General features: G+C 42.3%; 1 protein-coding gene across 1 annotated transcript in view; it reads left to right on the top strand.

Moving 5' to 3' along the window:
* Col22a1 (collagen type XXII alpha 1 chain) overlaps positions 1 to 27,147 on the top strand; it is a 245,476-nt gene that overhangs the window by 42,387 nt on the left and 175,942 nt on the right. Inside the window, exons 8-15 of the mRNA XM_051178562.1 lie at positions 126 to 242; positions 5,723 to 5,767; positions 6,854 to 6,916; positions 8,209 to 8,247; positions 19,347 to 19,400; positions 19,529 to 19,582; positions 20,556 to 20,609; positions 21,836 to 21,880. Of these exons, the coding sequence (XP_051034519.1) occupies positions 126 to 242; positions 5,723 to 5,767; positions 6,854 to 6,916; positions 8,209 to 8,247; positions 19,347 to 19,400; positions 19,529 to 19,582; positions 20,556 to 20,609; positions 21,836 to 21,880 (471 nt within the window). The remainder of the gene's footprint in view (positions 1 to 125; positions 243 to 5,722; positions 5,768 to 6,853; positions 6,917 to 8,208; positions 8,248 to 19,346; positions 19,401 to 19,528; positions 19,583 to 20,555; positions 20,610 to 21,835; positions 21,881 to 27,147) is intronic.

The raw sequence follows: 27,147 nt of genomic DNA, 5'->3' as shown, positions 1-27,147 counted from the left end.
CCTCTCCACTCATGTGTCCTCAGGGGCTTCTTGGTTCCTTCTGCCTGTCCAGTTCCATTAGTCTCAGATATCATTGTCCTCACCAGGTAGCGGTCATATTCTGACCTTTTGACCTTTCCTTCCAGTGTCAGGTGACTGTGGTGACAGAGCCTCCACCTGTGCCTCCACAGCTGCCCAGTCCTGGAAGTGAACAGATTGGGTTCTTGAAGACCATCAACTGCTCATGCCCAGCTGGAGAAAAGGTAGTTTACACCCAGTTCCACATTTGCCCTCAGTCCCCAGCCTATAGCATCAGAGCTGAGAGCAGCAGGCAAGACTGATTGACAGGACTACTCTGACAGTGAAGGGTTATAGGAGTTTCCCATCACACCTTGCCTACCAGGCCAGGATGGCCCCAGGCCCACAGTAGTTTTCAGACCACCATTGTGTTCTTGGAATGTCTGCTTATTTACTTTTATGCATAATGGGAGGGGAAATTCTCAGACGTCAACCTAATTAATGTTTTCCTGAAGCTAATGATGTGTTACTGGGGTCTCTGGCTATTATTTATGGTATCACCATTCTTGTTGTTTCCTTTAGTTAGCCACACTCTGTAATCTGAATATGATGGGGTTGTGGGGGGGGGGGATGTGGCGGCATGTTTATGAATAAAGGTTTGGCATCATTTTAAATTTTAGAAAATGCTTCATGCTTGTGAACATAACAGGCACACACACACACACAGAAAGAGAGAGAGAGAGAGAGAGAGAGAGAGAATTTTTTTATTTATTTACTCTTTGGGGAACCACCACCCAGCTCCAGCTCCCAAATAAATATACAAAAACTTATTCTTGCTTATAAGAATACTTGTTTCTAGCCAGCATTTCTTCCCCTTTTTAAAATTTAAATTTGAAACAAGGTTGTTTTACATGTCAATCCCCTTTCCTTCAGCCATCACCCCCCACCAAACCCCAGCTTATCCCTTTCTGCTCCTCAGAAAGGGTGTGGCCTTCCATGGGGAATCTTCAAAGTCTGTCTTATCATTTGGGTCAGGACATAGGCCCTCCCCCATGTGTCTAGACTGAGAAAGAATCCCTCTATGTGGGATGGACTCCCAAATTCCATTAGTGTACTAGGGATAAATACTGATCCATTACTAGAGACACCATAGACTCCCTAGTCCTCCATACTAACACCCACATTCAGTGAGTCTAGGTCTATCCAGTAACTATTCTTTGTCTTTTGTTGTTGTTGTTTTTATTTTTTGAGAGAGAGTTTCTCTGTATTGCTTTGGAGCCTATCCTGGAACTAGCTCTGTAGACCAGGCTGGCCTCGAACTCACAGAGATCTGCCTGTTTCTGCCTCCCAAGTACTGGGACTAAAGGGGGAGTGCCACCAACTCCCAGTAAATTATCACATTTCTCTTTAACTGTTTTTTACCAATCATTATTGCATACATCTTTCTTTCCTTCTTAATGTCATGGCTAGCTATCTGGTTGGCCCCTGGCATCATTCTGTCTTTTTCTATCTTTTGCTCCTTACTCCCTTCTCTAAGTTTCTCTTCCAGTTTATTCTGTCTGCATGCAAACCTCACTTATCCTTTCTCATGTGTAGCTGTTGGCCATTCAGCTCTTTTTTAGACTGACCAGGTGTTTTAGGCAGGCAAAGTAACACAGCTTTACAGAGCCAAACAATGCAACATAAAAGAATGCAATACCTCTTTTCATTATTAAACAAATTTTCCACTGCATAAATGAATACAACACATGTTTAATATTCCATAACACGCCCACACTCACTATTATGAACAATAAGAACAAGTTCGTCAGGGAGCACAACTGTCTGAAGACAGGCTCTGTGAAAAGTCTCTGGACTGGTATTCATAGTGCATAGTCTACTGTATACAGTTGCCAGCACAGGAGGACTGTGAGGCTCTGCCCACTACTAGGGATGTCCAAATTCAAGTGAAATAAGAGTTGAAGATAATTGGATCAGGCACTTTGGGTATCTAAGGAAGAATAAATCATCTGACCAATATTCTCCCTTTCCCTTTTCCCTCACTGTTATTATTGACACCTTCCATCCTTCCTTGTGATATTCAGATAGCCAGGCTATTGGGAAGACGCGGATCAAGTGAAGTTGCTGTATACAGGCACAGCTTACCAGTGGCTATTTATTCCCTAAGCTTGGGCTTTTTTCAGGCTGTAGGTGACATTAGGATGCCCCATACCCAGTGTCTAGATTAGGGAAGAAGCAGGCAAAAGAAGGAGATGGGATGAGCACACCCAGGCTGGGCAGCTGGTGTTTCAGCTGCAGGTTCAGGCTGCCTCAGCCTATGAACAAATCTCTTCCACATTCCAGTGAAGCCTCAGAGAGAAGGCTGTATAAACTCACATCTTCCCGAGTCTCACTTTCAGCTAGAGCTGCAGTGCAAAAGGGTGTAGAGAAGTTTTGCTCTCCTACCACTGTGCTCAGTCAGGAGGCACAACCCAGACTCTGCCTCCCCAGGCCTGTGTCGGAAAGGGTCCCATGAATGCTTGTCATCACTGCTGAGAATCCCAAGAAAAATCTGCTTCCTTTTTAGACTCATCTTCCTACTGTCTAAACTCTTCATCAGTGCCTGGCTCTCCACTGACCTCCTTTACATTGTTTAAGGATATCTCTTCGCTACTTCTGCCCTTGTGTGACTACATCCACAGTGCTTCTAATCTTATGCCTCAGTTTCTCTTCTTATCAGTTCCCAGGCCAAATAAAAACCACTGGTTTCTTGAAGAGGCCCTCTCTCTTTCCTTTTGCAACTAAAGTATGAGTAGTGACTCTTTACTGAGCATGATGTTGGATTTATGATGCCCCTCCATGCTTCCTTTATTCCCTTGTCATTCACCCCTATTTGATAACTATCAGGAACATTCTTTTGTAGCAGGCTTCTTCTTTGTGGCCACCAACTAGTTCCCAAATCAAGAGATGCAGACATTTTAATAGTTATGAATGTTCAGCCTTCTTTTAGCTATTATATTAATCTATATCTCTTTGTTTTGCCTCGGGGTCCTTTACCTTTCTTTCTTCCTTTCTTTCTTGTTTTTGTTCTTTCTTCTTTGTTTCTTTCTATATATCTTGCTTTCCTGATTCTTGCTGCCTGACTTTTGGCCGTGAACATGTCCCTCTCTTTCTCCCTTATTATCTTCTCCTTCTTCTCTCTCCTCCTACTTATTCTTTCTGTCCACTAGCCCTGCCTAGCGATCTTCTGCCTAGCTGTCGGCTGTTCAGCTTTTTATTAGACCAATCAGGTGTCTTAGGCAGGCAAGGTGAAACAAATGCAATACATCTTTGCATAATTAAACCAAGGCAATACAAACAAATGTAATACATCTTTGCCTAATTAAAGTAATATTCCACAATTTTCTTTTTTAAGAAGCATTCATATTCCTCCCCAGGTTTCAGTATACTATAGTCATGGCCACACTGGACTGATAACATGTCCTTGATTTTTTCAGTAACATCCTAAGTTCCAGTTGACAGAGATTGAATAGTGTCTGTGTTTGGGGGGCTAGTTCACATTTTAACACAGATGCAACTATTATGTAATGATTGAATTTATGGTAACAAATATCAGAGTCTGAAAGTATGGATGGGTAGGGAGATGGATAGATGGGGATGAGGGGCAAAGGCACACATCCTCTCCTCCCCTTCACAGAATGAAGTTCTTCTGATTGAACTTTTCAGTCTGTGCAGTTTCAGCTTTGTACTCTTTGTGCTATCAACTGATAACCAGTAATTTTTTCAAGTCACCAGTCCTAGTTTCTGACAATAGACAGCAAACTCCTGTGTTACACACTAAGATTTTAAGACTGGCAGAATATGGCCATTGCAAGTTTTAGTGTTATTAAGGAGTCAGAAGTCTGAGACCCTGGATCATCCTAAGGAGGTAACTATCTTCACAGGAACAGGTGAACAAGAGCCTGGAAATAGGCTACATAGAGGAACTACCTGCCCACCTGTGAAGCTGGTGTGACCCCCCCCCCCCGCCTCCTGCGTCCATATGTCTATGAAAACTCAGCATGAGGCCCAGAAAACCATAATCTTCTCATGGGGCAGAGATGGCTATAGGCACTTTGTTTGCTGTTCAATCTTTCATTTCAACAATTAGTGATGTGATCCATCCTTTGGAATCCCTGTTTACATCTCTGTAATCAGTCATGGTGATGGATAAGAACACTATAGGAAGTCCTAAGTGCATATACACATTTATACTCATGGGGATATACTGAGGACACCTGTGATTGCTCTGAAGTAGATGGGCATCCATGAACAGAGTTAAACCAATTAGTCTTTATTGACACTTTGGACAAGGAACCTCAATTGAAGAATAGCCTCTGTCAGCATGGCATTTGGTCATGTGGGGGGGGCAATGTCTTGATTAATGATTGATGTTGATTTGTGGATGATGTGGGAGGGCCCAGTCCACTACAAGCTGCATTATAGGCAGGTGGGTCTGGACTGCATAAGAAAGCAAGCTAAAGTTCTGGAGAGTTGGCTCAATGGTTAAGACTACTGGTTGGTCTTCCAGAGGACCAAGGTTTGATTCTCAACATTTTTATGGTGGCTAACAACCATCCCTGGGTGGCCGATGCCCTCTTCCAGCTTCTGTTGGTACAAGGTACACACATGGTAAAGAGTCACACATGCAAGCAAAAGACCCATGCAAAATAAATATATAAATATATATTTAAAAAAAGATCCAGAAGGAGCAAGCTTCATTACTTCATAGTCTCTTCTTTAGCTATTGCCTTCAGGTTCCTGGCTTGTGTTTTTGCCCTGACTTCTCACATTGATGGACTGTGACCTGGAAGTGTAGTGTGAAATATTTTCCCCTCCAAGTTGCTTTTTTTCAGAGTGTTTATTATAGGAACAGAAAAGCAAACTAGAACAAAAGTGAAAATATTACTGTTAGTGTTAGGATCAGGTACAGATGGACAGTAATATGATGCTATTTTTATTTGTAACATAAGAATCATGTGTTTGTTCTCAGCTTGGCAATATTATAGGTAGCCACAGCATACAGATCATGTATATACACACCAATGTGGTCTTTCACACATTTTAAAATCTGATACAGCAGTGTCTAGAAATTGGGCTAGACATGTTACACTTTGTATTTTAGTAAATAATCATTACACAAAGAACAGACATCATAATTTTCTAACTAAGTCATACATTCAGATAAAATAATACCTCATGAAATTATCTTGTTTTTATTTACTTATATTGTCTATTGATCAATTACATCATTTATTTATAAGGTAAACAATGATATTCTAATCTGCCTCTTGTATGCATAACTTTGAATCAAGTTCCATCTAAATGAAACTTGACTATTGACCAGTGCCCTCTTCATTCCCCTATCTGGAACACTTGTTCTACTCTCTGGTTTTTGTGTGTGACATCCTTAGCTTCCATGTGTGAATAATAACACATACTATTCTCCTTTCTGTTCCTGGGTGTGTTTATAGCTTTGATTCTCTAGTAGCTGCAGTGGAGGTCATGTTAAAAGTTTTCCATGCAGGATTTCAGTTGGGGAGCAGAACTCTACCTGAAGTCAGCAGTTGCCTGCTCAACTGTCTGACCAATCTGGCTTAGCCTAAGACTCTTTTTGGAGCCCCTGGACTGGGCAATTAGCTCACATGAGAGATGGGGAGAATTATCTTGTGACCTCTATTGTTTTTTCTTATCTTTCTTTCTGCAGGGTGAAAGGGGCTTTGCTGGTCCTGTGGGACTTCCTGGTCAGAAGGTCAGTACCTGCATGCTGTAGTGTTCTTTAACTTCCATGGAAGCATGGCAGGCAGGGGTGTGTTAGATCACTGTTCACCAGCCTCAGAGTTGCCTTGGAGCCGGATGAAGATGCTACAATGAGAACTAGTGGCACGAGGTTCAATTTGACCTGTAAAGAACTAGACCTCTCAGCCTAAACATTTATAGAAAAAAGGGCAGGATTGCCCAGGTTCAGGCCCACAACTCAGGTGCTCTGCTCCCCAAAGGCACTTAAGATAATCTTGCTTTGATCCTTACAACTTGATGGGCTCAAGAAGCATTTAAAACTTGGATTTGGGGAGTTATTTAACTTGTATAAACGGTATAAATTTCTTGTGCACACAGTTTTCAAATGCAGTAGATGCACAAAGCCAGGTGATCCTGTACAGTATACCATATTTGGCTATAAGCAGCCTCCTCATTCTCCCACATTCTCCAGCATGCTACCGTCTCCATCACTGTTTTGGTCTTCAAACAATAATGGTCACTGCATCGTGGGGGTCTTTACTTTTGTACAAATAATACCTTGTCTGGGGCTGAAGGAGATGATCTAGAGAAATAGAGATAGCTGTGCCTTTTCACCCCTCCTCCTGCTTCTATCTGCTTCAATATGTAGAGTTCTTTTATCATATCTTATCACTATACTCCTCTCCATACCACCTCATCTCTCCTTCACAACCTCAGCCTGTCTGTCTCTCCTGGCTTCCTGTGTGTCTTGATTTTGAATTTATTTGCAATGGTATTAGTACATGTATTCTCAGCACCAGGTTGACCTCATGATAAAGGACTGTTTCAGCATTCACACAAAGACCATGCTCAAATGCCTGTCTCTGGAAGAGTCCAGTGATTTGTGAATAATTTCAAGAAAATGTGAGGGAAAAATGATTTAGGTATTTCTTTCCCTTCCAAGATGGGACTGGTAACCTCACAATGCAGTCATCTAGGATGACTTTGGTCCTAGGGAAATGGGGCAAGGTTGACTGTGGGCAGCTTGTGATTACAGAAGTCTAGGAGAGCTGTTGGGGGTGGATGTGACCTAATGCTCATTTTGCTTTCAAACTTTTAGGGAGATTTGGGGCCCATTGGACTAACGGGTGCTCCAGGGCCCAAGGGAGAAAAAGGAGACACTGTAAGTAAGGTGTTGCTTTTCTGTATTAATGGACCTCATAGTTGGCATGGGAGCTGTGCATAGCAGCCTGGTCATATTGATGAGCAAGTGTGGGCTGAAGGCCTGGTGAATGCAAGCATTGCGTGCATCCAAGCTATGGGACAAAACACCTCTCTTTTCTACCAGGAAGATTCATCTGCTGGATATGGCCATAGTATTCTTTGGTATTGAATCTAACTCTATCCATCCCCAGAATTCTGTTCTTCCAAAGTGGTACCCCTGTGATGCCTGAAATTGTCCATCTCACATGCTTATTCTAATCGATATAAATCTTTAAGGTTTATTTAAGATATATAACAATAACCATAACCAACCAACAACAGAATTTCAAGATGCATGACATATAGTTGATAGAATTCAAAGAATAAATCGACAACTCCACAGCAGTGACTATAGCTGTATATGCTTCACTCCTAGAGGGAAAGCAGAGCACCAGATATGCAGCAAAATGGGAGATTCCCCACATTACTGCTGAGGAATCGAGCAGCCTCCGAGAGAATAAACTTGTAGTTCTTGAAAGCTTAAATTAAAATTGGAGTTACCATACACTACAGATATCCAGTCCCACTCCAAATAAACGCAAGCATATGTTCACATAAAAACATGCACACACATTCAGAGTGCTGTCCTTTTAATAACAAAGTAGCAGGAACCCACTGGCCATTATATAAAGGATGAATAAATAAAGTGTGCTGAGTCTATACATTCCCATATTAATCTTCAACAAAGGAAATTATGCTATGGGGTTCAACATGGACAAACCGTTAGAAGACTATGCTGAGTGAGAGAAGGTAGTCATTAAGGGGACCATTTTTACACTTGTGCTTGCAATAGAAAACAAAGTAGTGTTTGTCAGGAGCTGGGGATGGGAAATGGTGAGAAGATGCTATTGGGCAGGGCTCTTTTTCAAATAATGAAAATGTTCTCATATTGATTGTGATTATGTTGTTTGACTTTAAGGAAATTAACATTACTAATTAAGTGTTTTAAATAGGTGAATTATATAGTATGCAAATCATATCCCCATAAGGCTGTTATGGAAACAACGAATAGTATCTATCATGTTAAATTATTGGAAAATTAATTGAGAAATCACTCTTGAGAATCCCATTCAGTGAGTAACAATTCCATCTCTTTCAAAAGTGGCCCGGTATAGTTCATAAAATAGTATCCAATTGCTTGAATCTTGGGGTAATACCACACTGCCCAAATACTTCCTTAGTAAACCTGTGCCTTCTGATTTCCTTCTGTAGGGGAGAGGACCCTTCATCCAAGGAGAAAAGGGTGAGAAGGTGAGCCTCCATTTATCGCTCTTTCTGTAGGGCTCGGGTGGATTTGTGAGAGATGTATGAAGCTATGTGGATTTCAGGAGGGGTGAAGGCCCTTGGCTGTAGGCCTGGCTTTTTTGTTTCCCTTGAGTTGGGTGGTAGAAGCAAATGCAGACACAGCAGGAAGAGAGAGCAGGCAGAGATGGAAAATGGTGGTTCAACCAAATATCTTGGGAGCCCATAGAACACTCTACTGGAGGATAGGTCACTAGAGCAGTGCTTGAGAAGTAGAGGTCTGGGCAGGACACTCCAGTAGAGTGTAGAGCAGAAAGAGGTCTTGCTTGAGATAAAACTGGCTTACTGTACTTAGGGAAGAGAGTAACTCCTGAATGAAGACAGAGCAAGAGAAACTATGTGAGGACCATTGGTTCCTACCATCAGATATCAAAGCATGTTTAAGTTTCATGTACTGTGATAAGGAACCAGTGTGTGGTCAGAAGGCTGAGAAGGCTCAAATAGCAACAAGACTATAGATCTGAGAAGGGACTGTCCAGACAAATTTGGGAATGAGTCAGAAGATGATTTAATGGGGAGAGGATGAGGGGATAGAGCTGGTATATTGTGACTGGACAGACCGAGGACTGGGTAAGAGTATGTCACAGGGATGAGCTGTTCCCCAGTTAGGAAAGTTATACCCTGCTTCCCTTCTACATAACAGCTATAGCATAGCAGACCTTGGGCATGTGCAAGTTACTCTTCTGGAAACCCTTAAGATGATAGTTGATAAAGATGAATGAAAACAAAGAGCCAGTAAGGAGGTCACTTCACTCAATGCCTATGGCAACATGACCCCATTATTCTGAAAACATCTCTTACAGTCTAAGGGCCAGGAACTTTTGCTGGACCTCACAGCCTAACTTAATACACCTTTAGATCACCTAAGACTGGACACCTAGTAGAGTGTAGAGCAGGAGGAAGGCTTGCTTCAGATGAAGCTGGCATACTGTGCTTATGGTAGAGAATAACTTCTACCACTCAGCAGAATCGAGACAGAGCCAGAGAAACTGAAGGCCACCAGGTGGGACATCCTATTGTGTAATCAGAGTGTCTGTTTAACCTGCTTTTAAGATAACATTGCTTTACTTGCTTTGGATTTTACATATAACCTGTTTCACAACCTAAATTAATACAAAGCTGTTAGACACTCCTTTTCCTCTGTGCTCCTGACCCAAAGTAGTTCATTTGTGTGTACATGTTATGATAATAAATGTAGGAAACAGCAAATACATTGAAATAAACCATATAAAATGAATATCCATAGTGTTGAAGACAATGTGCAGACATTACTGATAGCAGTAGCTTCTTTGTTTCTACGTCACTTGGAGCCAGTTGGAGTCAGTAACTTCATCTCTTGTAAACCTCTGTTTAAGATTTCTGTAAAGTGTACCATCCCTACCCTAGTAATGACTTTTTTTTGTTAAGGACACACACAGACACAGACAGATTCACCAGACAGCATTCAGAAAGGCATAGATTTAGATTCATTCAATAGGGAATGGCAGGAGAAACAGGAGTCAAATATGGGCTTCCTAGTCCTAAGTTAAATTACTATAAGGGGAAGTGATTTTCTTTTCTTTACTGAAACACCCTACCCATTACTATTGATTTTGAGTGTATTACACCCTTGAGAGGCATCTGTAAAATTCATCGCATACCTGTGTGTTACTGACATTATTGGAGAACTAGCTCTTATAGGGTTAGATCCTGTGCTGTTGTGCCCTGTGATGGGTCATAGCAGCTTCTTGAATGGGGCTGATTATGTCACACAGGATCTGATCTGTGAAAATATGGAAGAGGTTTTCAGGGAGAGCCCATCTTTATTTAGCACTTTCCTTTCTGTGTTTCCTTTTAGAATCATCATGAAATACGTGCTTACATTCATACACAGAATCTAGATGAGAAATGTGTGAATAGTTTATGAAACTAGAAACAAGTGATCATGTGGAGGTGACACAGCATGCAAATGTGGCTATCCACATGAATAATGCAATCACGTCTTGCACTGTAAAATCATGATTTGGTTAATAATGAATGCCCAGAGTATTTTGTCACTTTGCAAAATATTATGTAAAATATATTTAACCCAAGTATGGAGGGTGGGAAGAGAGATTAATGCAGTACCTGCCCCATGAGTAAAGATGAGTAGACAGAGGCAAGGAGAGGAGTCTAGGGAAAAGGTATAACAGGTCAGTCTTGGGCATGCAGGCAAGTAATCACAGCTACTTAGAAAGGAGACAAGAGAAGAGTGTCAGGAGGGTATCCAGTGAATACTGAATTGCCCCTGTTTATTGTTAGCAGTCATTTTATACCCCCTTCAAAAGAAGGGAAGAAGGCAAAAGACTTCTTTATCAAGATACAAAGAACAACCATGCATAATTACCTTCTTAATACCCCAAACATCAAGGAATTATCTCCTGAGTTAAGTATTCTATTGTTCAGGCAGGGCAGGCAGAGACTACATCCTATGCCAAGCATCTTGTTGTATTCACATCTTAGGCCAGATATCCTGTTGTTTCACTTGCAAGAGCAAGGGCAGGCAAAACCTCTCTAACCTTAAGTAAAAATGGAATGGAGTCAATTCTGTGGGTTCCCTTCTCTGATCCCAATCATTTCTCTGATCCCAATATGGCACACCCACCTTGAGCCATCCACATTTTTAAAAGAATGATGGGGCCCTTTGTCCTGTTGCACTCAGCCTCAGAGTCTTGAATAATCAGGCCCTCATTGAAACTGCAAAATGAGATGCGTTCATGAGGGGAGAAAGATTGCAGAGTGGGGTGGAAAATGAAAACAAAGTCCTGCCATGTGTGGATGATCTGGGTGCCTCCCTTTTAGAATAGTGGCCAGAGATGAGTTTCCAAAATCATATATTACTTAGTCATAGAAGAGACATTATGTTTGGATATGTGCTTCCTCAAAACTTCACATTTCAAAACCCCATCTGCCAACAGTAGTATTAGAAGTTGCGTATTTGAAATGTGATGAGGTTGTAAGAATAGAAAGTTTGTGAATGGAATCAGTGTTCTAATGGGACGGCTCCAAGGGAGACCCTCTTACTCCTTCTGTCATAGGCAGGAACCTATGAGTGGCTCTCACCAGATAGTGAATCTACCCATGACTTGACTTTGGACCTGCAGCATGCAGGACTGTTTGAAACAAGTTCTCCATGTAAGACCCTCAGAATGAGGAGTCTTGCATGTTCGGTCGATACCCCAAGAACTCAGTGTCCAGTCCAGTTGCTGCAAAATGCAAGAGGCTTTAATGAACAGGAAACGTTTGCGCAAGCCGGCTCCTCCAGCATGCAGGCTAGAGAGAAGCCCCTCCCTTGGGCCCAGGTGTTTTTAAAGGCAAACCCACAAGCTTAGGGAGGGGGTGGGACCCTCTGTCCATTGAGTATGTGACTCTTGGAGGCCTGATGGTCTGCTATTAGGGTCAACAGACCAATAGGGCCTCAGGGTGTGCTACTTAATTTTGTCTGGGCAAACCAGAGTTACAGCTCTTTGTTTCCTAAGGACCCTATTTACCACCTGTTGACTCACAGGAAAGGAGGGGCAGTGTGAATTCTTCTTATTTCAGGGCCTTGTGAGAGGAAGTGAGCAAATTCCAAGGAACAGATATTGGTCTCCAGGTTAGTCCATCATTAACATTACTTTTTAGGTCTTTCACTCCATCTGGGTGGAGACAAGATGAAGAGTGTCTGAGAAAGGAGAATCATGAGATATAGCAAGAAATAATGGCTATATCTTAATTTTGTTTCTTTTTCGATGCAAAAGGGGTTGTTAGCTAAGTCAGCTCTGCAGATTTACCAAACAATGCTGATAGTTTGGCCTGGGGTACTGATTGGAATTTATTTGGAGTTATGGTAGCGTGTGTTAGTCAAACTCTTGTCATTGGCTCTTGATTGGCCTTTTAGTACAATCCAATGATTAGTTTTCAAACATTCTGAAGGAGGCTAGACTGTCCAAGATCATAGGGTGGGTCAATGACTAAACTGAGGCTTGGGATCTCTGATATACTCATGCCCATTCTGTCTCTTTCTGAGTAAAATGTTGGTATCTAGAAATTCTCGAATCTCAAAACTGTTCTGTACGTATCAGATTGTTTTATATAATGATTTCATTTTATAGCTTTTGAATAGAAAACTACAAATGATATTTGTGTTTGTGCAATATGCAAATTTGAACCTTCTTCATTCATAGTGTTATCTGCTCTTTTCTTAGTTGGTTTGATTGGCATTGCTTGTGCCTACACATTAATGTGCATTCTATGGTTACTGAGTTAGTTGGGTGACTTTGGCTAAGTTTCTCTGGCTTTTACAAAATTTAAAGGATTAATGGGGAAATTAGTTTGGTTGCTTGTATGCCTGCACACAACCTTGGAGAGTGAGGGCAAAGCTGCTTTAAAAACTGTCTGTGATGCTGAAGGGCACCTTGGAAGATACTTGTTCTTTCAAGAATATCAGCCCAGTTTCCCACCCTCCTGGTCCCAGAGCCGCATCAGCCAAAAACATCACACAGAGACACTGTATTAGTTATGAAACGGTTGGCCAATGGCTAGAGATTCTTTTTGAATAACTCTGTCTTAACTATTAACCCATTTCTATCAATCTAAGTGTTTCCACGTGGGCTTATCTTACCACAGAGAGGGTCAGGGCCTCTTACTACTCTTAGTCCTACATTTCGACTCCTCTCTACTAGATATCCCAGAATCCTCCTTGTCTCCTAGTCCTGCCTATCTTGCTTTCCTATAGGCCAATAGGGCTTTATTCATCAACCAATATGAGAAACATGTTTATAGAATGACATCTCACATAAGCCCAGGGCTGAAATGGAATAGGGGAAGTCTTCAGTTTTCCTTCTGCTTTCATCTGGCACACATATGCTTTCCAAGTCACAAGATCAAGCATTTCAAACCAGAGGTTGGGAGTCTACATAGATCAGGTTAGTGTTGGATTGGTAGACTGTATCAGGCAACGCTAAGTGGGAGGACCCTAGGTGCTAGTTTGGGGAGTCCAGACCTTAGCTCAGCCACTTGGCAGTTGCATAGCAAGGGACCATGACTTCACCTCTGTAATCCTGGCTTTCCTCCTCTGTGGCTTGGCAAATATAATAATACTAGAATCATATGGGTTTTTGCAAGGACTAGATGAATTAATAACTAAAATAAATGACATTTGTGAAAAGAGCTCATGCATTAAGTATAATTAGTATTAGACCAGTGTTGTTTCATTTTTAATATCAAATGCCATCTTTTGCACCTTCGTCATTAATAAGTTCTTATCTCCAGGGGTTAGCAGTTGCAGAATGTTAGAGTTCTCTGTGTCCTCATCCCAAGGAAGCGTTCTACAGCATCTAAGACAAAAGAAATCTGAAGGAGTGTTCATTGAAACTATCTTACAGGTGCCAGTATAGAGGTCCAGTCCTTTCTTCAGTTCACCTAATAAAATTCTCATGGCATCTAAGAATAATAACTGCATCAAGAGTTTATAAACACTTACTACCTCCAGGAGTCTTGCACTGCTATTTAGCTTAACTTTGGAGCTGAACATTCTTTTCCTCATTTTTTATTGTGTCTGGGAACTGGTGACTTTACCATTGTATGTGCTTGGCTATGGTTGGGTTTGAGATCATGTAGTCTGGTTCCATAGTCTGCATTTGTCTATGCTGAATAGTTCTCACATTTGGGCTAGCAAATGAACAATCTGGAAGATCTATTAAACCAACTAGCTAGATTGTAAAGTATTTCGTTCATTCAGACAGCCATGGGTGAGGGAACATGTCTGCCTAATAAGGTTTCAGGCATGTCTGCTGCCAATAAGATGAAGAATCTTATTGGCATAGTTCCTTTTACTGAGGATATTTAGAAATGAGCTGTGACAGTCATCTCCCCAAGAAAGCAAGATAATCAGCTATCCAGTAATTATATCTGGCCAATGCAGTATCTAGTTGCTGATAGATTTCCAAGGCTCTAGATACTGACAAATGGCTATAGGTATATAGCCTGCTAGCTGTTGTCTTTTGTGGGTCTCCTAGTGGAACCCTGGAGACAGTCACATAGGCCAGAGGAATTCAAACTACACTTTTGAGTCAGAATTTCAGGCATGGAATTCAGAAGATGCTCTTCCAGGAGCCTTGTCTGTCTTCTTGCAGTGGATGCATGTGCATTATCTATTCACAGTTTTTCTAACAGATGAAGTAATTATTTCTCTTTCATAAGTGAAATGTGCAGGCTTAGAAAGCACCCTCAAAAGGACAACAGCACCTTGCTGTGTTTGAAATTCCCTGTCTTGAAAGCATGAATTGGCCACCCTTGGGCCAGAAGCAGGATTCCTCCCTGTATCATGCCTTCTGCAGTGGATGAAGTCAAGACAGAGGATGAAATATATATTTAGTTTAATAATAATGCTACAACCAAAGACCAAGGATGGGATGAATTTTAACTTACTATTTGAAAATTTTATATATGTATATAGTGTATGTAGGCCATATCCACTCTTACCATAAACCTGTCATTCGCTTTCCCACATTCATTTATTTGTTCATTCATTTATTCATTCATTAATTCACTCATTCTTCCCTTCATTTTAACCCACTGAGTCCAATTAGTGCTACCCATATTCAGTTAATACTACCTATATGCTTGTAGAAGTGGCATCATTCATTGGGACATGAGGAACCTACCAACAGCCATACTTCAAAAAAAAGTCATTCTCCCTCTCACAGCATCTTTTAACCATAAATACCATAAACAACAGAACAGAAATGTATTGGTCACTATTTAAAGACTGGGAAGTCTGAGGTGGCAATGCCTGCTGTTGGTATCAGCTGAAGGATGTGTGCTTTGTAAATGGCAGCTTATGGCTATGTCCTGACATGATCAAAGAGGTCAACAAGCATCCTTGAGCCTCTTTTGTGAAGCTATTAATCCTGTACCCCTAAGGGCCCTGATATTGGATACTACTGCATGGGGATTAGGTTTCAATTTATGTACATGCAACAGGACACAGATGTTAGACTTTGGGAGGAAATGTGTTGCTCTGCTAAGCTAACAATTACAGAAGATACATGGAAGTCCAGATGTCTCTCTTCCTTTTCCTTTTCGTACCTGCCTGCTTTGGTTTACCTTTGACACTTCACTGTAGACATTCAGCAGATCCCCTCAGGTGTCTTCCCATACTGACCGTATCAATTTAGAAGCAGCATCCAGTCTTTCCTCCACTCCTTACTTACTCACTTTTTGGTTGTGGTTTACTTTGTTTTTGAAGCAGGATTTCATTGTATAGCCAAGTCTGACTCTGAACTCTTAGTCCTCTTGCCTTCACATTCTTAGTGGGTCAGTTGTTAACCACAGGGAAGGGCATGTTGTTAGTTTTTAACAGGGACAGACTGATAGGTGGATGGCTGGATGGCTGGCTGGGTGATAGATGCATAGAACATATATAGCTGGATAGGTATATCTTTTGATGCTGGCGATCAAGCCCAAGCAGTTCCACGTGTCAGGCAAGTGCTCTATCACTGAGCTATACCTCAGTTTCCACATTATTTTATAGTATAAAAGATATTAGCACACTCATTTCACATCTGAAATCAGCATGAATCTATCTTGCAAATGATAAGACTGGGATTGAGAGAAGTTCAGTGCAATATAAACAGGTTGCCTGAGGTTGTGATTTTCTCTTCTCAAAGACCCTCAGGGTAGCTGGAGGTGAATGTGTGGAATTGTTTAGGCAGCATAGTGTGGTGGGAAGGCAGTATTCTATAATGTCAGATTAGTATGCCCTAGAACATGAAAGATGTATCTGTGCCAAATTGACTCTTCTTTTTGTAAGAATGGGGTCCATGTAATGGAGAATATGTATATCATGGTAATCTCAGGATGAAATTTACTCAGGTTATGTCAGTTTTCTGGCTTGGTTATCTGAATGATATAAAGATAATACAACCTTGCTTCTCACAACCTACAGGCCCCTTCCATAGCACATCCAACCTCTCAGCCTAGCCAGATCATGCACATCTTGCACCAGAGTCTAGCCTGACAGAGATCATTCCAGTAAACCACAATTGACCAAAATACAGAGAAGTGATTTAGTAACACACTGTAACACAACTTCTGCATCTAAGGCTCAAGGTATTGTCAAGGAAGAGAGGATGGGAAAAAATTAAGAGCCAGACATATAGGAAGTTTGCTGTGAGATCGCATCTCCTAGAAATATCAGAACAGCTGTATTTATGAAGTCTGATAAGATTGGTTGCCTAAACAAGGCATAAACAAGGACAACACTCCTAGACATGCTAGCTTGTAAGGAAAGAATCTTGCAGGGCCCCAACCCCAAACAAAGAACTGTAGGTCACTAAGGAATGCTAAAAGTGGGAGAAATTGTCTTCTCCAGAGTAGAACATTCCAATTGGTCATCCCTAATATCATATGCATACAAATAGCATTATATAGATTGGGAAGATTTTTAAGAACACACACACACACACACATGAATACATATATGTATGTAATAATTACATACATGTATGTAATAAACAGGTCATAATTTTGAAAGAGAGCAAGTTAAGTGAGTGGCATACATGTGACAGGATGGAGAGAGGAAAGGGAAAAGGAAAAATGCTATATTTTAATTTGGAAACAAATAAAAATTTATAACACATTTTTATATGAGTGAGATTGAGACATAGGGGGAGTTGTTACATGTTCTCACTTAAAAATAGTCATTCAGTATTATGCAGAGAGGGGTAGCCCACACTTGTATCAAATCATTATGGAATCAGTTCTGTTAGACAGTGATTTAAACCTAAGCTGCCAAGTTGTCCATGGACTTGGACAGTCCAACTTCTCATGCAAAGTATAGAGTCCCCAAAGATACACCAGAGCCTGTAACTAGCCTGCCTTAGGCCATAAAGACTAAATATATAAGAGAATTTAAAGTTGTGGTATGCCAGTTCTTGAGACCATTCTCTTTCCTCTACACTGGGCTATTCACTGTGCTCAGGTGGGCCATAGGGCCAAGTCTCATTTTTGAACACAGGTCTATCATAACTTTTCCTTAAAAGCCAAAGGATTGATGCCCTGGGAAACATCTGCAGAGCTCTTGTGCCATTTCAGAAACTGGTGCCATGTCCTTATCCTCTTGATTCTGTATCTCAGAGTTCCCAAGTAATGGGCCAAACTACAAGTGTCACCTCTGGGTGTCCCTGTGATGAACCAACAAGCTAGAAAAGAAACAGCTGTGAAGAAAGACAAAGGTTCTGGAACTCTTCAGAGTTCTCTTTGGCATTGTCACCAGTCACACCGCTGAATCCCTTTATTAGACACCCCTTGGACCAACTGTGCTTCCTCTGCCCTCACTTTTATTCCCAAGGCAGGAACCCATCTGATACTTCTTCCTGCTTTCAACTGCATGATATCCAAATCTATAGGAGCCAGAAGACAGACAGACCTTTCAAAGAACGTGCTATTTAAAGCAGGTAACTGGTGTGTCAGGAGAACTCCGCACTAAGTGCCCAAATAGACTTCATTCTGAGTGAAGTACTCTTGTGGGGGGGGGATTCCTCTCAGAGGAAGTACTTATTCTTTTAAGTTTACCTTTTGGAAAACTTTGGACTTAACTTTGTAAGATAGAAGGACATAGAGTTAAGGATGAACAGTGAAGGAAGGGATCTGGAACATGGGACCTGGGGACAGGTAGAATATATGGGTTTGATCTTTCCCTATATTTGACCACCATTTCAGCCACTTGGCCCTATGCTGATGTTCTGGCTCCCACGATGTAGAGACTGCAATATTTCTAGTGCAGTGGGATTTCTGAGGCTGAAGGAAGACAACATGGTCCCTAGAGAGGGGAGCTATTATATTGTAGGCAAGCATTTACTCCCCTGACCTATCTAATCTTGCCATGTGGGCTTCTGAGTGGTCCTGAGAGATCACTCTGTATTCTTTGATGACAGCATTTGGTCTGTATGTAGGATCATGAAGCATCACTGGATTGTTGCATGTTCGGATGCTGCAGCTATGTGAAAAGGCATTCTCTGGGGCCTGGAGTCACGCTTTCCATGGAAAAAGCTGTGGCTTTGGGAAAATCGCTTCACCTTCCTGTGCTTTCATTTCACGAACTAAGTGAAATGCAGATAAACATTAATTGTGAGGATGAGTTACATTCAGAGATGATTACAGAGCACCTAGGTTTAGGCACATGGTAAACATACATTAACGACGAGCCCTGGGTTGCAGTGTCTTTGTTGTTTCTTTAATAAACCATAATTGTTATACCTTTATTACCAATGTTGACTCTTCCCTAACAGACCTAATTAGGACAGTAATTATTTGCATTCTGTTAGTGCTCAGTGTCTTCAAGACTCACCTCTACCTGAACTGATTAGCCATTCTATCCCTGGAGAGCCCAACAAGGTGTTTTCTCCCCACTTTGCTGATGGGTAAATGGAAGCCAAGGACACCTTGCCATTGGATTTACCTCAGGGAAGATGATTATAACAATCGAACCCCAAAAGGCCCCATACAGACTCCCATGTCCTAGAAAATGACTGGTCATAGAAACACCCACTGTTTACTCAGAGCAAGCCTTCCTCTTGGGAAACTTTCCCTATTAGACATATGTGAACCTGGAGATCAGTGGAATATCTCTCCCTTTTCCAAATCCCAGATAGATATGGATTGCTGACTACCTACTGTCTTAGCTTCCTCATTTTGTTCCACATGTGTGATTCATGCTTGAACTCTTATGCTTCTGAGCCCATGGTGCAATAAAGGAAGGCCACAGTGGCCACCATTTGCCAGCAACACTGTTGTGCATGTGACTTGGTTTAGTCTTAAGGTTTCCAGGAGCTGGTATCTCCCTCCCTCTGTGCTCTGTGTCTCTCTTGCCTCTTCATATGCCTTTGAAAACATTCTATAGGCAAAGGTGGCATGGAGAACATGAGCATAGTTGAGGCTACAGGAACATTCATGGTTTTCTTGGTCTAGCCTTCCTGATGCTTTCTCCACTACCCCATTGCTGCCTTTATCTTGTATCAATTGGTGTTCTCTTTTTCTCATTTTAGGGATCCTTGGGCCCACCTGGGCCACCCGGAAGAGATGGCAGTAAAGGCATGAGAGTAAGTTCTGCTGGAGATCTGCATCACTGTTATCTCACTTCTGATGAGTTCTGGGCTATAGGAAATGGACACCCAGGCACCTGGGGCCTGTATTGTACTGACTGTGACCCTGTAATGATTTTGTACAGGGGGAGCCAGGAGAGCTAGGAGAGCCGGGGCTGCCTGGAGAGGTGGGCATGAGGGTAAGTATTGCTGGGGGCTGCTTATATTCTGAGTGGTTCAAAACCAGTTGCTTTAGATATTGATGAGTTGCTTAGGTAGGTTTCTGCCTAGTTTCTCATGTAACTTTTATACATATGGGAATATGTCTATGCATGTATATTCCTCCTTCATTCTTACATAAATTGGTCCATACTATAGCAATAGAAACTTGAAGGATCTTTCCACACTAAATCCAGATAGAGCTTCCTTTTCCTCTTCAATTAGTGCCTGGTTGCCAGTGATTTGGATGTCATTGTAATGTATATAGCTTTTACATACTTATATCTCAAGGCATCCTTTCTTAGTTTCCTTTGTTTTCAACTAAAATCAGCGAAGTGCTAAAGCATATAAGTGTGTGTGTGTGTGTGTGTGTGTGTGTGTGTGTTACTACATTTTTGTTGCTATAGTGTAGTTTATAAAAGTTGGGATAGCTTTGACCGAAGTGCTTTTTTTTTTCCTAGCAAATTTCTCACAGATATGTACAAATGTGTTGTCCTCAGGGTGGGATTAGAATTTTGAATTCTGGGAGACTCTTTGACTTGCTCTGAGTGTACAAATCATGTGGCTTCTCCATAACTTCAGCCATAGCAATCAGCTGCAGATTCAGAAGCTACCAACCTATATGGGTCAGCCCATGAGAAGGCTGAGGAACTTGGGGCAAATGGAAGTGTGATTGTTACCTGTGGGCTTTTAATGGCTCAGAAACCATGCCATTAGCCTTTCCTTGAAGTTGAGCATGCCTTCCTGTGATTGTGGCTACACCATGGATCAGGTGGAAGGATCAGCCATGGGTGATGAGGCAGAGGTCAGGGAGTATCTACTGGGAATCGCTGTACAGGCAGTGTGTGTAGCACAGATAACATAGGAAGCAGTTCGTTCTTCTAAAATGAACATTGGCTGACAAGTACTTGTCCTGTTTCCATCTCATCCTTTGGAATGAACTCTCTTTTGCAGGGACCTCAGGGACCTCCTGGATTGCCAGGACCTGCTGGGCATGTTGGCGCTCCAGTAAGTAAAAATACTTGTCTGGGAGGTGGCTCTGTCCCTCTTTGCAGGTGTTAGGAGCTGACTCTCCTGCCTTTAACCTCAGTCTATATAGTTATCACTTGCTGGCTGGATGTTAAGGGAAGCTTAGTTCCACTTAGAATAGAAATTCTTAAGTGCTATGGGACTCATGGGTCATAGGGAAACAAGTTTAAATGCACATTCCTGGGTTTCTTTTCCCTAACGAAGCAGGGCAGAACGCAGGAGTGTATGACACTTGATAGAAATTATTTTTACCCACATGCACAGTGCACAGTCACCTAATCCTGGAAGGAAGGTGGAGTCTAGAGAATCCACAGCCCCCACATCAAGGCGAGATGCTGGACAGGTATCAGCGTGTTCTTTGTTTAAAGAGGTAAACCACATTTAGGTATGACACATAATGGGCACAGTGGCTTCTTGGTCGCTAAACTGTTGAGTCTCAGTGAAAAAAAGTTTGAGATAATCTACAAATTAAAGAAACTGTAAAAATATTATTGAACGAAACAGATGTATTGTCTTGTGTAAACACGAGATCATCTGGTGTCAGTATGCGTGGCTGCAGTTGTTAGATGCAACTAGGATTCTATTTTGTTCTCTCACCTTTTAGAACTGGGTGGTCCTGCAGACCCCTTTTCCTTAAATGGTCATCTCAAGGCTTTGGTCCTTATGCTCTTCTGTAGATCAAAGATGCTATGTGTTATCCCTGGAATCAGTATCAGTCTGGAAAGTATGTGCTATGCCTCACACCTTTTTTGCATACTATCTGAGAATCTTCAGGAAAAAGGAGGAGAGCGAGGGACCACAGGGGGGTGAGGGTTCATAGCACAGGGTCTGAGAGGAAGGTAGGTGAATATAGGTCTCTGTTTTATCCCTGGCGTAGGTAGAGCAGTGGCTGATAAGGAGGACTAGAACTTCTGGGTTCATGTTGTGGCTCCTGCCTGGAATCTGCAATCTGATGTAGTAGTCTTCCCTTGGTCAGGTGAACTGATATGTGTTCCTCTTCATAGCTTTGAGGACCTTTAGCCCAGGCTATATCCCAGGAGCATATCTAAAAGTTCTTGGGTTTAAAGTCCAGGTTGAGGAAACAATTTAGGCTTTCTGGTAATTGTAGATGGGTGACGTAGTGAGACATTGAAGTTTTTCCAGGGGCCTCCAGAGAGTGGGCACAGGGAGGCCACATTGTAAAGTGTGTCATTTTTTCCTCCCAGGGTCTCCAAGGAGAACAAGGTGAAAGGGGAGCTCAAGGAGAAAAGGTATTTAAAGTCCATAGTGGGAAATCAATACCACTTCCACAAAAAAGAGAAATAATGCTGGGGGCTTTTCACTCAATTCATGTGTGTATATGTACATGTATGTGTGTTTATAGGTACACGTGTGTGGTAGGTATGCACGTGCTAGCTCACTTCATGCCATGAAAACAATCTGCACAGGAGGGCAGAAGTTTGGTGCTGTGGCCTTCAGCCTCATGCCCAAGGAGACATATGACTTCCCCGGGCAAAGTTTCCTGGATTAGAGCTTGGAAAGCCTAGTTGGTACCAGGGAAACCCTGGCAGCTGCACCCCACTCTCTCTTCCTACAGCCCTGTTTCCTCAGTCCTGTGTGGGATGTTTTCATTAAGTAATTTATTTTCTTTCAATCCACTTGGAATGTAGTGAAAATTTCTTTTCAATATCCCCATCCTGGTGAATTCACAGCCTAGATGCTGACATAATCCTATAGGTTTCCTCATATGTACCTATTATATTTCACACAGCCACCTAAGAAATGCTGGTCTATGTCCTGTAATTGCTCTTTGTCTGTGCTGTAGGAAAGCTGGGTGTATTTAAAAAGATCTATTTATTTTTTAATGTGTGTTTGCTTGTATGTATGTAACACACCATGTGCGTGCCTCAGTGCACATAGAATCCCGAAGAGGGTTCCAATTCTTTCAACCTACAGTTACAAAGTGTGAGCTGCCATGTAGGTACTGGGAAGCAAACTTGGGTCCTGTGCAAGAGTCGCCAGTGTTCTTTTTGTTTGTTTTTCAATATATATATATATATATATATATGTATATATATATATATATATATATATATTTTTTTTTAATTAAACAAAACCTCCACAGTGTGTCTTAAGCTGGGTCAGTCATGTTGAAGCCACCCCCATGGTGCAAATTCAAGTGGGGTTGTTGCTGAAACCTGTAAAATATTCTGTAAATGTTAGAAACAGGGGTAGAGTGGCCCCAGTGCTAAAATGCACCCTGGGCAACCTCTGACAGCACTGACAACCCCCACAGTCTGTAACAATTTCCCAATACTTGCAATGGGAAGAACACATGTTGTGTTCAAAGTTGGTTTGAAATGAAAACATTCCACTCACGTGTAATAGTCCAGGGCATTCAAACAAGAGATGGGGTTCTTTGCACCGCTCTCAGGAACTTAAAACCCTGGCACCAAATTTTAGAATAAGGACAGTGTGTGTGCAGGGGTGATGTCACTCCCCAGAAATCTTCACAGTCCAGGCAAATAAATGTCTTTGCCTTCAAGGGGGACTGGCAGCTGGGCTGAAGCCCCACCCCTGGCTTTCATTCAAGAGTCAAAAGATGGGGCAGCACAATAATACCCAATAGCACGAACAGAACAAATTCTGGCCAACTTAGTAAGAGTGAAAAATCTCCACAGGAAGATGATTGGCTTCAGGGACACTAATCCCAGAAGGCCTGGACATGCTAGGAAGGGCTGGAGGGCCAGTTGCAGAAAGAACCTTCTGTAGCCCCTTTCTCAGATCCAGGGGTAGAGGCAGAAGGGGAGCAGACCTGAGAAATCAAAGGAAATGGGGCGACCAGAGGACACGAGGGAAGGCAGGAGAGACATGCAGGTACAAAGATCTCAGGACATTTCCTGGAACCCAGGGAACACACCCCAGATGAGTGGGGATGATTTTCCACCGAAGGACAGCTTTAAGGCTCATACTATTGTCTGCCCCTTCCCACTTTCCTGCTGGGCAGCACAGACCTGCAGCAGCTTAGATACATGGCCTTAGCAGAGGCAAACTGGTATAGGAAACATCAGGTGGTTTCCACAGCAGAAGATGGCAGGGAGGGGCAGCCTTGGCCCATTAAGCCATAGTAACTATCTCCCAGGCTATTACCAATCCTTTTTCCAAATTCACAAACACTGAGGTGAGTTATAGGACAGACTCCTTTTCTTCCATACACAGACACACACACACACACACACACATACACACACACACACACACACACAGAAACACTTTCTTATCCAGAGGTGCATCTATACTAGCACGTACACACAGAGAAACACACAGAAACACAGTCTCACAAATACTCTATGCATATGAAGACCATTTTAGTCTCATCCCACCCCACCCATGCCCTCCCATTGCCAGAAATGACAACAGAGACGGCAGCCAAGATCAGTAGGAAATGTCTCGTTGACAGTTCAGAGTTTAAAATATATACATATACACATATATAAAATACTCTGCCCCTCCCCCCATGAATGGGTCCAGGCAGCTTTTCCTGTAGGGGCAGGGGAGAGGGAGATGGGCACTGCTTTTCTTGAAATAGCCAGTGTTCTTAACTGCTGAGTTAACTCTCCAACCCGAAGACTACTTTTTTTTGTCTGTAATTTTTGTACTTGAACTAACATGTTCATTATTTGGAGAAATTTTCTGGAGGGATCTTTAGAGTCTTTCATGTTTAGAATCATGTCATCTAAAAATAAGGATACAATGGCTTCTGCCACTCTGGCTACCAAGCAGGACAGCGTGGGACTAGCTGGATTCTTCTCTGAACATTCATTTTCCTAACTATTCAACATGCTGAATTAGGTCCCTTCCCAATTTTTTTTATTTTATAAATTTGTATTTGAATTAAAAACAATCTTATTTTACATACCAATCCCAGTTCCCTCTCCATCCCGTCCTCCCATGCCCCTCACTGACCCCCATCCACTCCCCAGGGAGGCCCCCCCATGAGGGATCATCAATCTGTAACGTCTTTGGGATAGGGCTTAGCTCTCTCCCCACCCCCCCATCCACCCCCCCCCCCCGTATCTAGGCTGAGAATTATTCCTCCATAAAAGTTCTCAGGGACCTCTTTGATTTCTTTTATCAGTAGGAAGGAAGTTTCCATCTTTTCCTGACAGACAGGTCCTTCAGCTGCTGGGTCTCATCCAAGCATTCAATGGCTGAGAATCCACCTCTCCTCTGTCACTGTGGTATATTGTCCATAATTTGCAAACAGACTTTCCTTAAGAGTTTGCTAGGTGTCTGAGGGATATAGCTGAAGTCTTTGTAGGACAAGGAGGTCCCTGTGTTTGAGGGACAGAGGAACCCAAGTGAACTTTTCAGGCTGCATGATTAGCAGACTCTAATATATAGCCACTAAGGTGCAGAGAGGGGCAAACTCACTATAGGTACCAATGATGACATGCTGTGAGGCCTGGTGCTACCTGGAAGGCCATATGCAGACAGCTGTGGGTGGCTGTGAACACTGACCTTCTAAGACTGTGATGATGTTCTGCATTGGCAGGACAACTTAGGATGAGGTCAGTCTAGTGAAATGAGAAGTGTCCCAGCTTTGGAGTCAGATAACCTGGACTGTGCCTCTGGTGGTTGCTCTAAGAGCCAGAGACCTTGGATGAGGTTTTAAGTTTTCAGACCTCAAGGTCCAATTTATTCACCAGTAATAACACTACCTGTCTCAGGAAATGGCTATGAGGTCAAAAGATTCATGAAAGAAAGCATAAGAGTTGACATGTGGGAGATGCTTCATAGACGCTTAAGGGATATGCTGTTTTATGAAGTTAAAACCAAGGCCTATCAGGTAACGTGAGGTACTCAGATATTGCGATTAAATAAGGATCAGGATAAACAAATAGGCCGAACAGATGTTTATTCAGGGAGAAATAACTTACAACCTAAACAGATGAACACTAGCAAGTTCCACTGCATGCTCTCCTCTCTGCAACCTGCCAGCAAGAGAATGTCCCCGAGCTCCTCCTCAGACCTCCTTCCACAGGTCACTTCCGCCCCTGGCTCCACCCCCAATGGGCGTGGTCAGTGCCACAGAAGGAGACAAAGTGAATATCCCTGACACTGCCTCATATGAAGTTATCAGTCAGTCAGCCAGCCAGTCACCCTCCAAGGGCCTTTTTTTAGAGTTGTTATGTAGTCTTTTGGATGTCCTCTGTGCATATCCCCTGCGAATCAGACATACAGAAGTGCGTTCCTTGGTTCATTGGCTCAATATTTATGGTTAAACTACTCAGAATCCTTAGATCTCAGGCACCTGGTGCAGAAGGATTCCCATAGTTTGCTGTCAAGGATCTCTAGGTTGGGTTACTTTTAGAACTTGATTCCTCTTAGTACCCTGAGGCAACCAGACCTTTGATAGAGTTCCTTGGGAGAGGCGTCATGGGCTTAAAGGTGCCTAAAGGGTATGGGTACACTGTTCAACTCTGGGTTCTCAGGACTCCTGTGTTTCCCCTCCATGGATACTGAGCTTCTCCTCAGACCACAGGAGGAGGGCACAGTGTTCTCTGCTGGGTGAGTCTGGTACCTTGGTCAAGTGACAGTGGACATGGAGGCAGTGTGGTAAGAATACAGCAAGTAGGTGGTTAATGGAGTGGATATATGGATTCACCAGGCCAGTAAATGGAAGTGGAGTTTATTAGTAAATAACTTACACAGAAAAGACCTTTGTAACATTTTAAGTAAGTTTGCAATTTTGTGCTGGACTGAACACAGAATTAACTTTTTCTTCATGTGATCCCTGACAAGTGAGGTAAGACAGTTGGTGTTTTCATGCTGTAACTGCACCATTTAATTTTCATGTTTAATTTTCTGAACATCAGGAGAGGGCTGAGTCTGAAGATGGATAGACCTAGGATTAGAACTCAGTTTCAGATATCTCCCTGCCTCCCTCTTTGTTCTTGGATTTGCTCTCCCATGCTGCTCCCTTCTGTGTGACCCCTGTGACCTGACTTCTGGCTCCGTTATTCCACATAGTGCATCTCCATTCTTCTTAACTGACACTTAATATATTCATTCTACCAGACAATCATTGTACAAATCATTTCAGATATACTAGAATCATTAATTATCACAGAACCAGTGAAATTGCTTATGCTCCATTTGTGGGTGGGGAAACAGAGTCACAGAGAGGCTTAGCACTTGATGTGAGGTAACATAGTTTTGGAGAGTGGGAAGAGGGCTGGAGTTTGCCAGGATGCTCTCTTTTTTCCTCTTTTTGCATTTGTCATTCTATCAGCCCCTTGATATTCCTGTTTATCTGGTCTGTCTTTTCCCTCACTCCCTCTCTTCTGCCCTTCCTTCCTCTTTCCCTTTCCTGTATATAACCTGGCTTTCTGTCTCAGCATCTCTCTTCTGTTTTTTTTGGTCCTCACACACTGTTTATCTCTCTCCAGTCCATCTCTCCAGTCCATCTTTCTCTTTGCCATTTCTCTCACCACATGTCTTATCTGTGTATGTTCTGTATGTCTCTGTGCCTTTG

This window comes from Phodopus roborovskii, unplaced genomic scaffold (genome assembly GCF_943737965.1).
Source record: "Phodopus roborovskii unplaced genomic scaffold, PHOROB, whole genome shotgun sequence".
NCBI lineage: Eukaryota > Metazoa > Chordata > Mammalia > Rodentia > Cricetidae > Phodopus > Phodopus roborovskii.
Note: the sequence above shows the minus strand (reverse complement) of the source record. Positions and strands in the feature narration are given on the sequence as shown.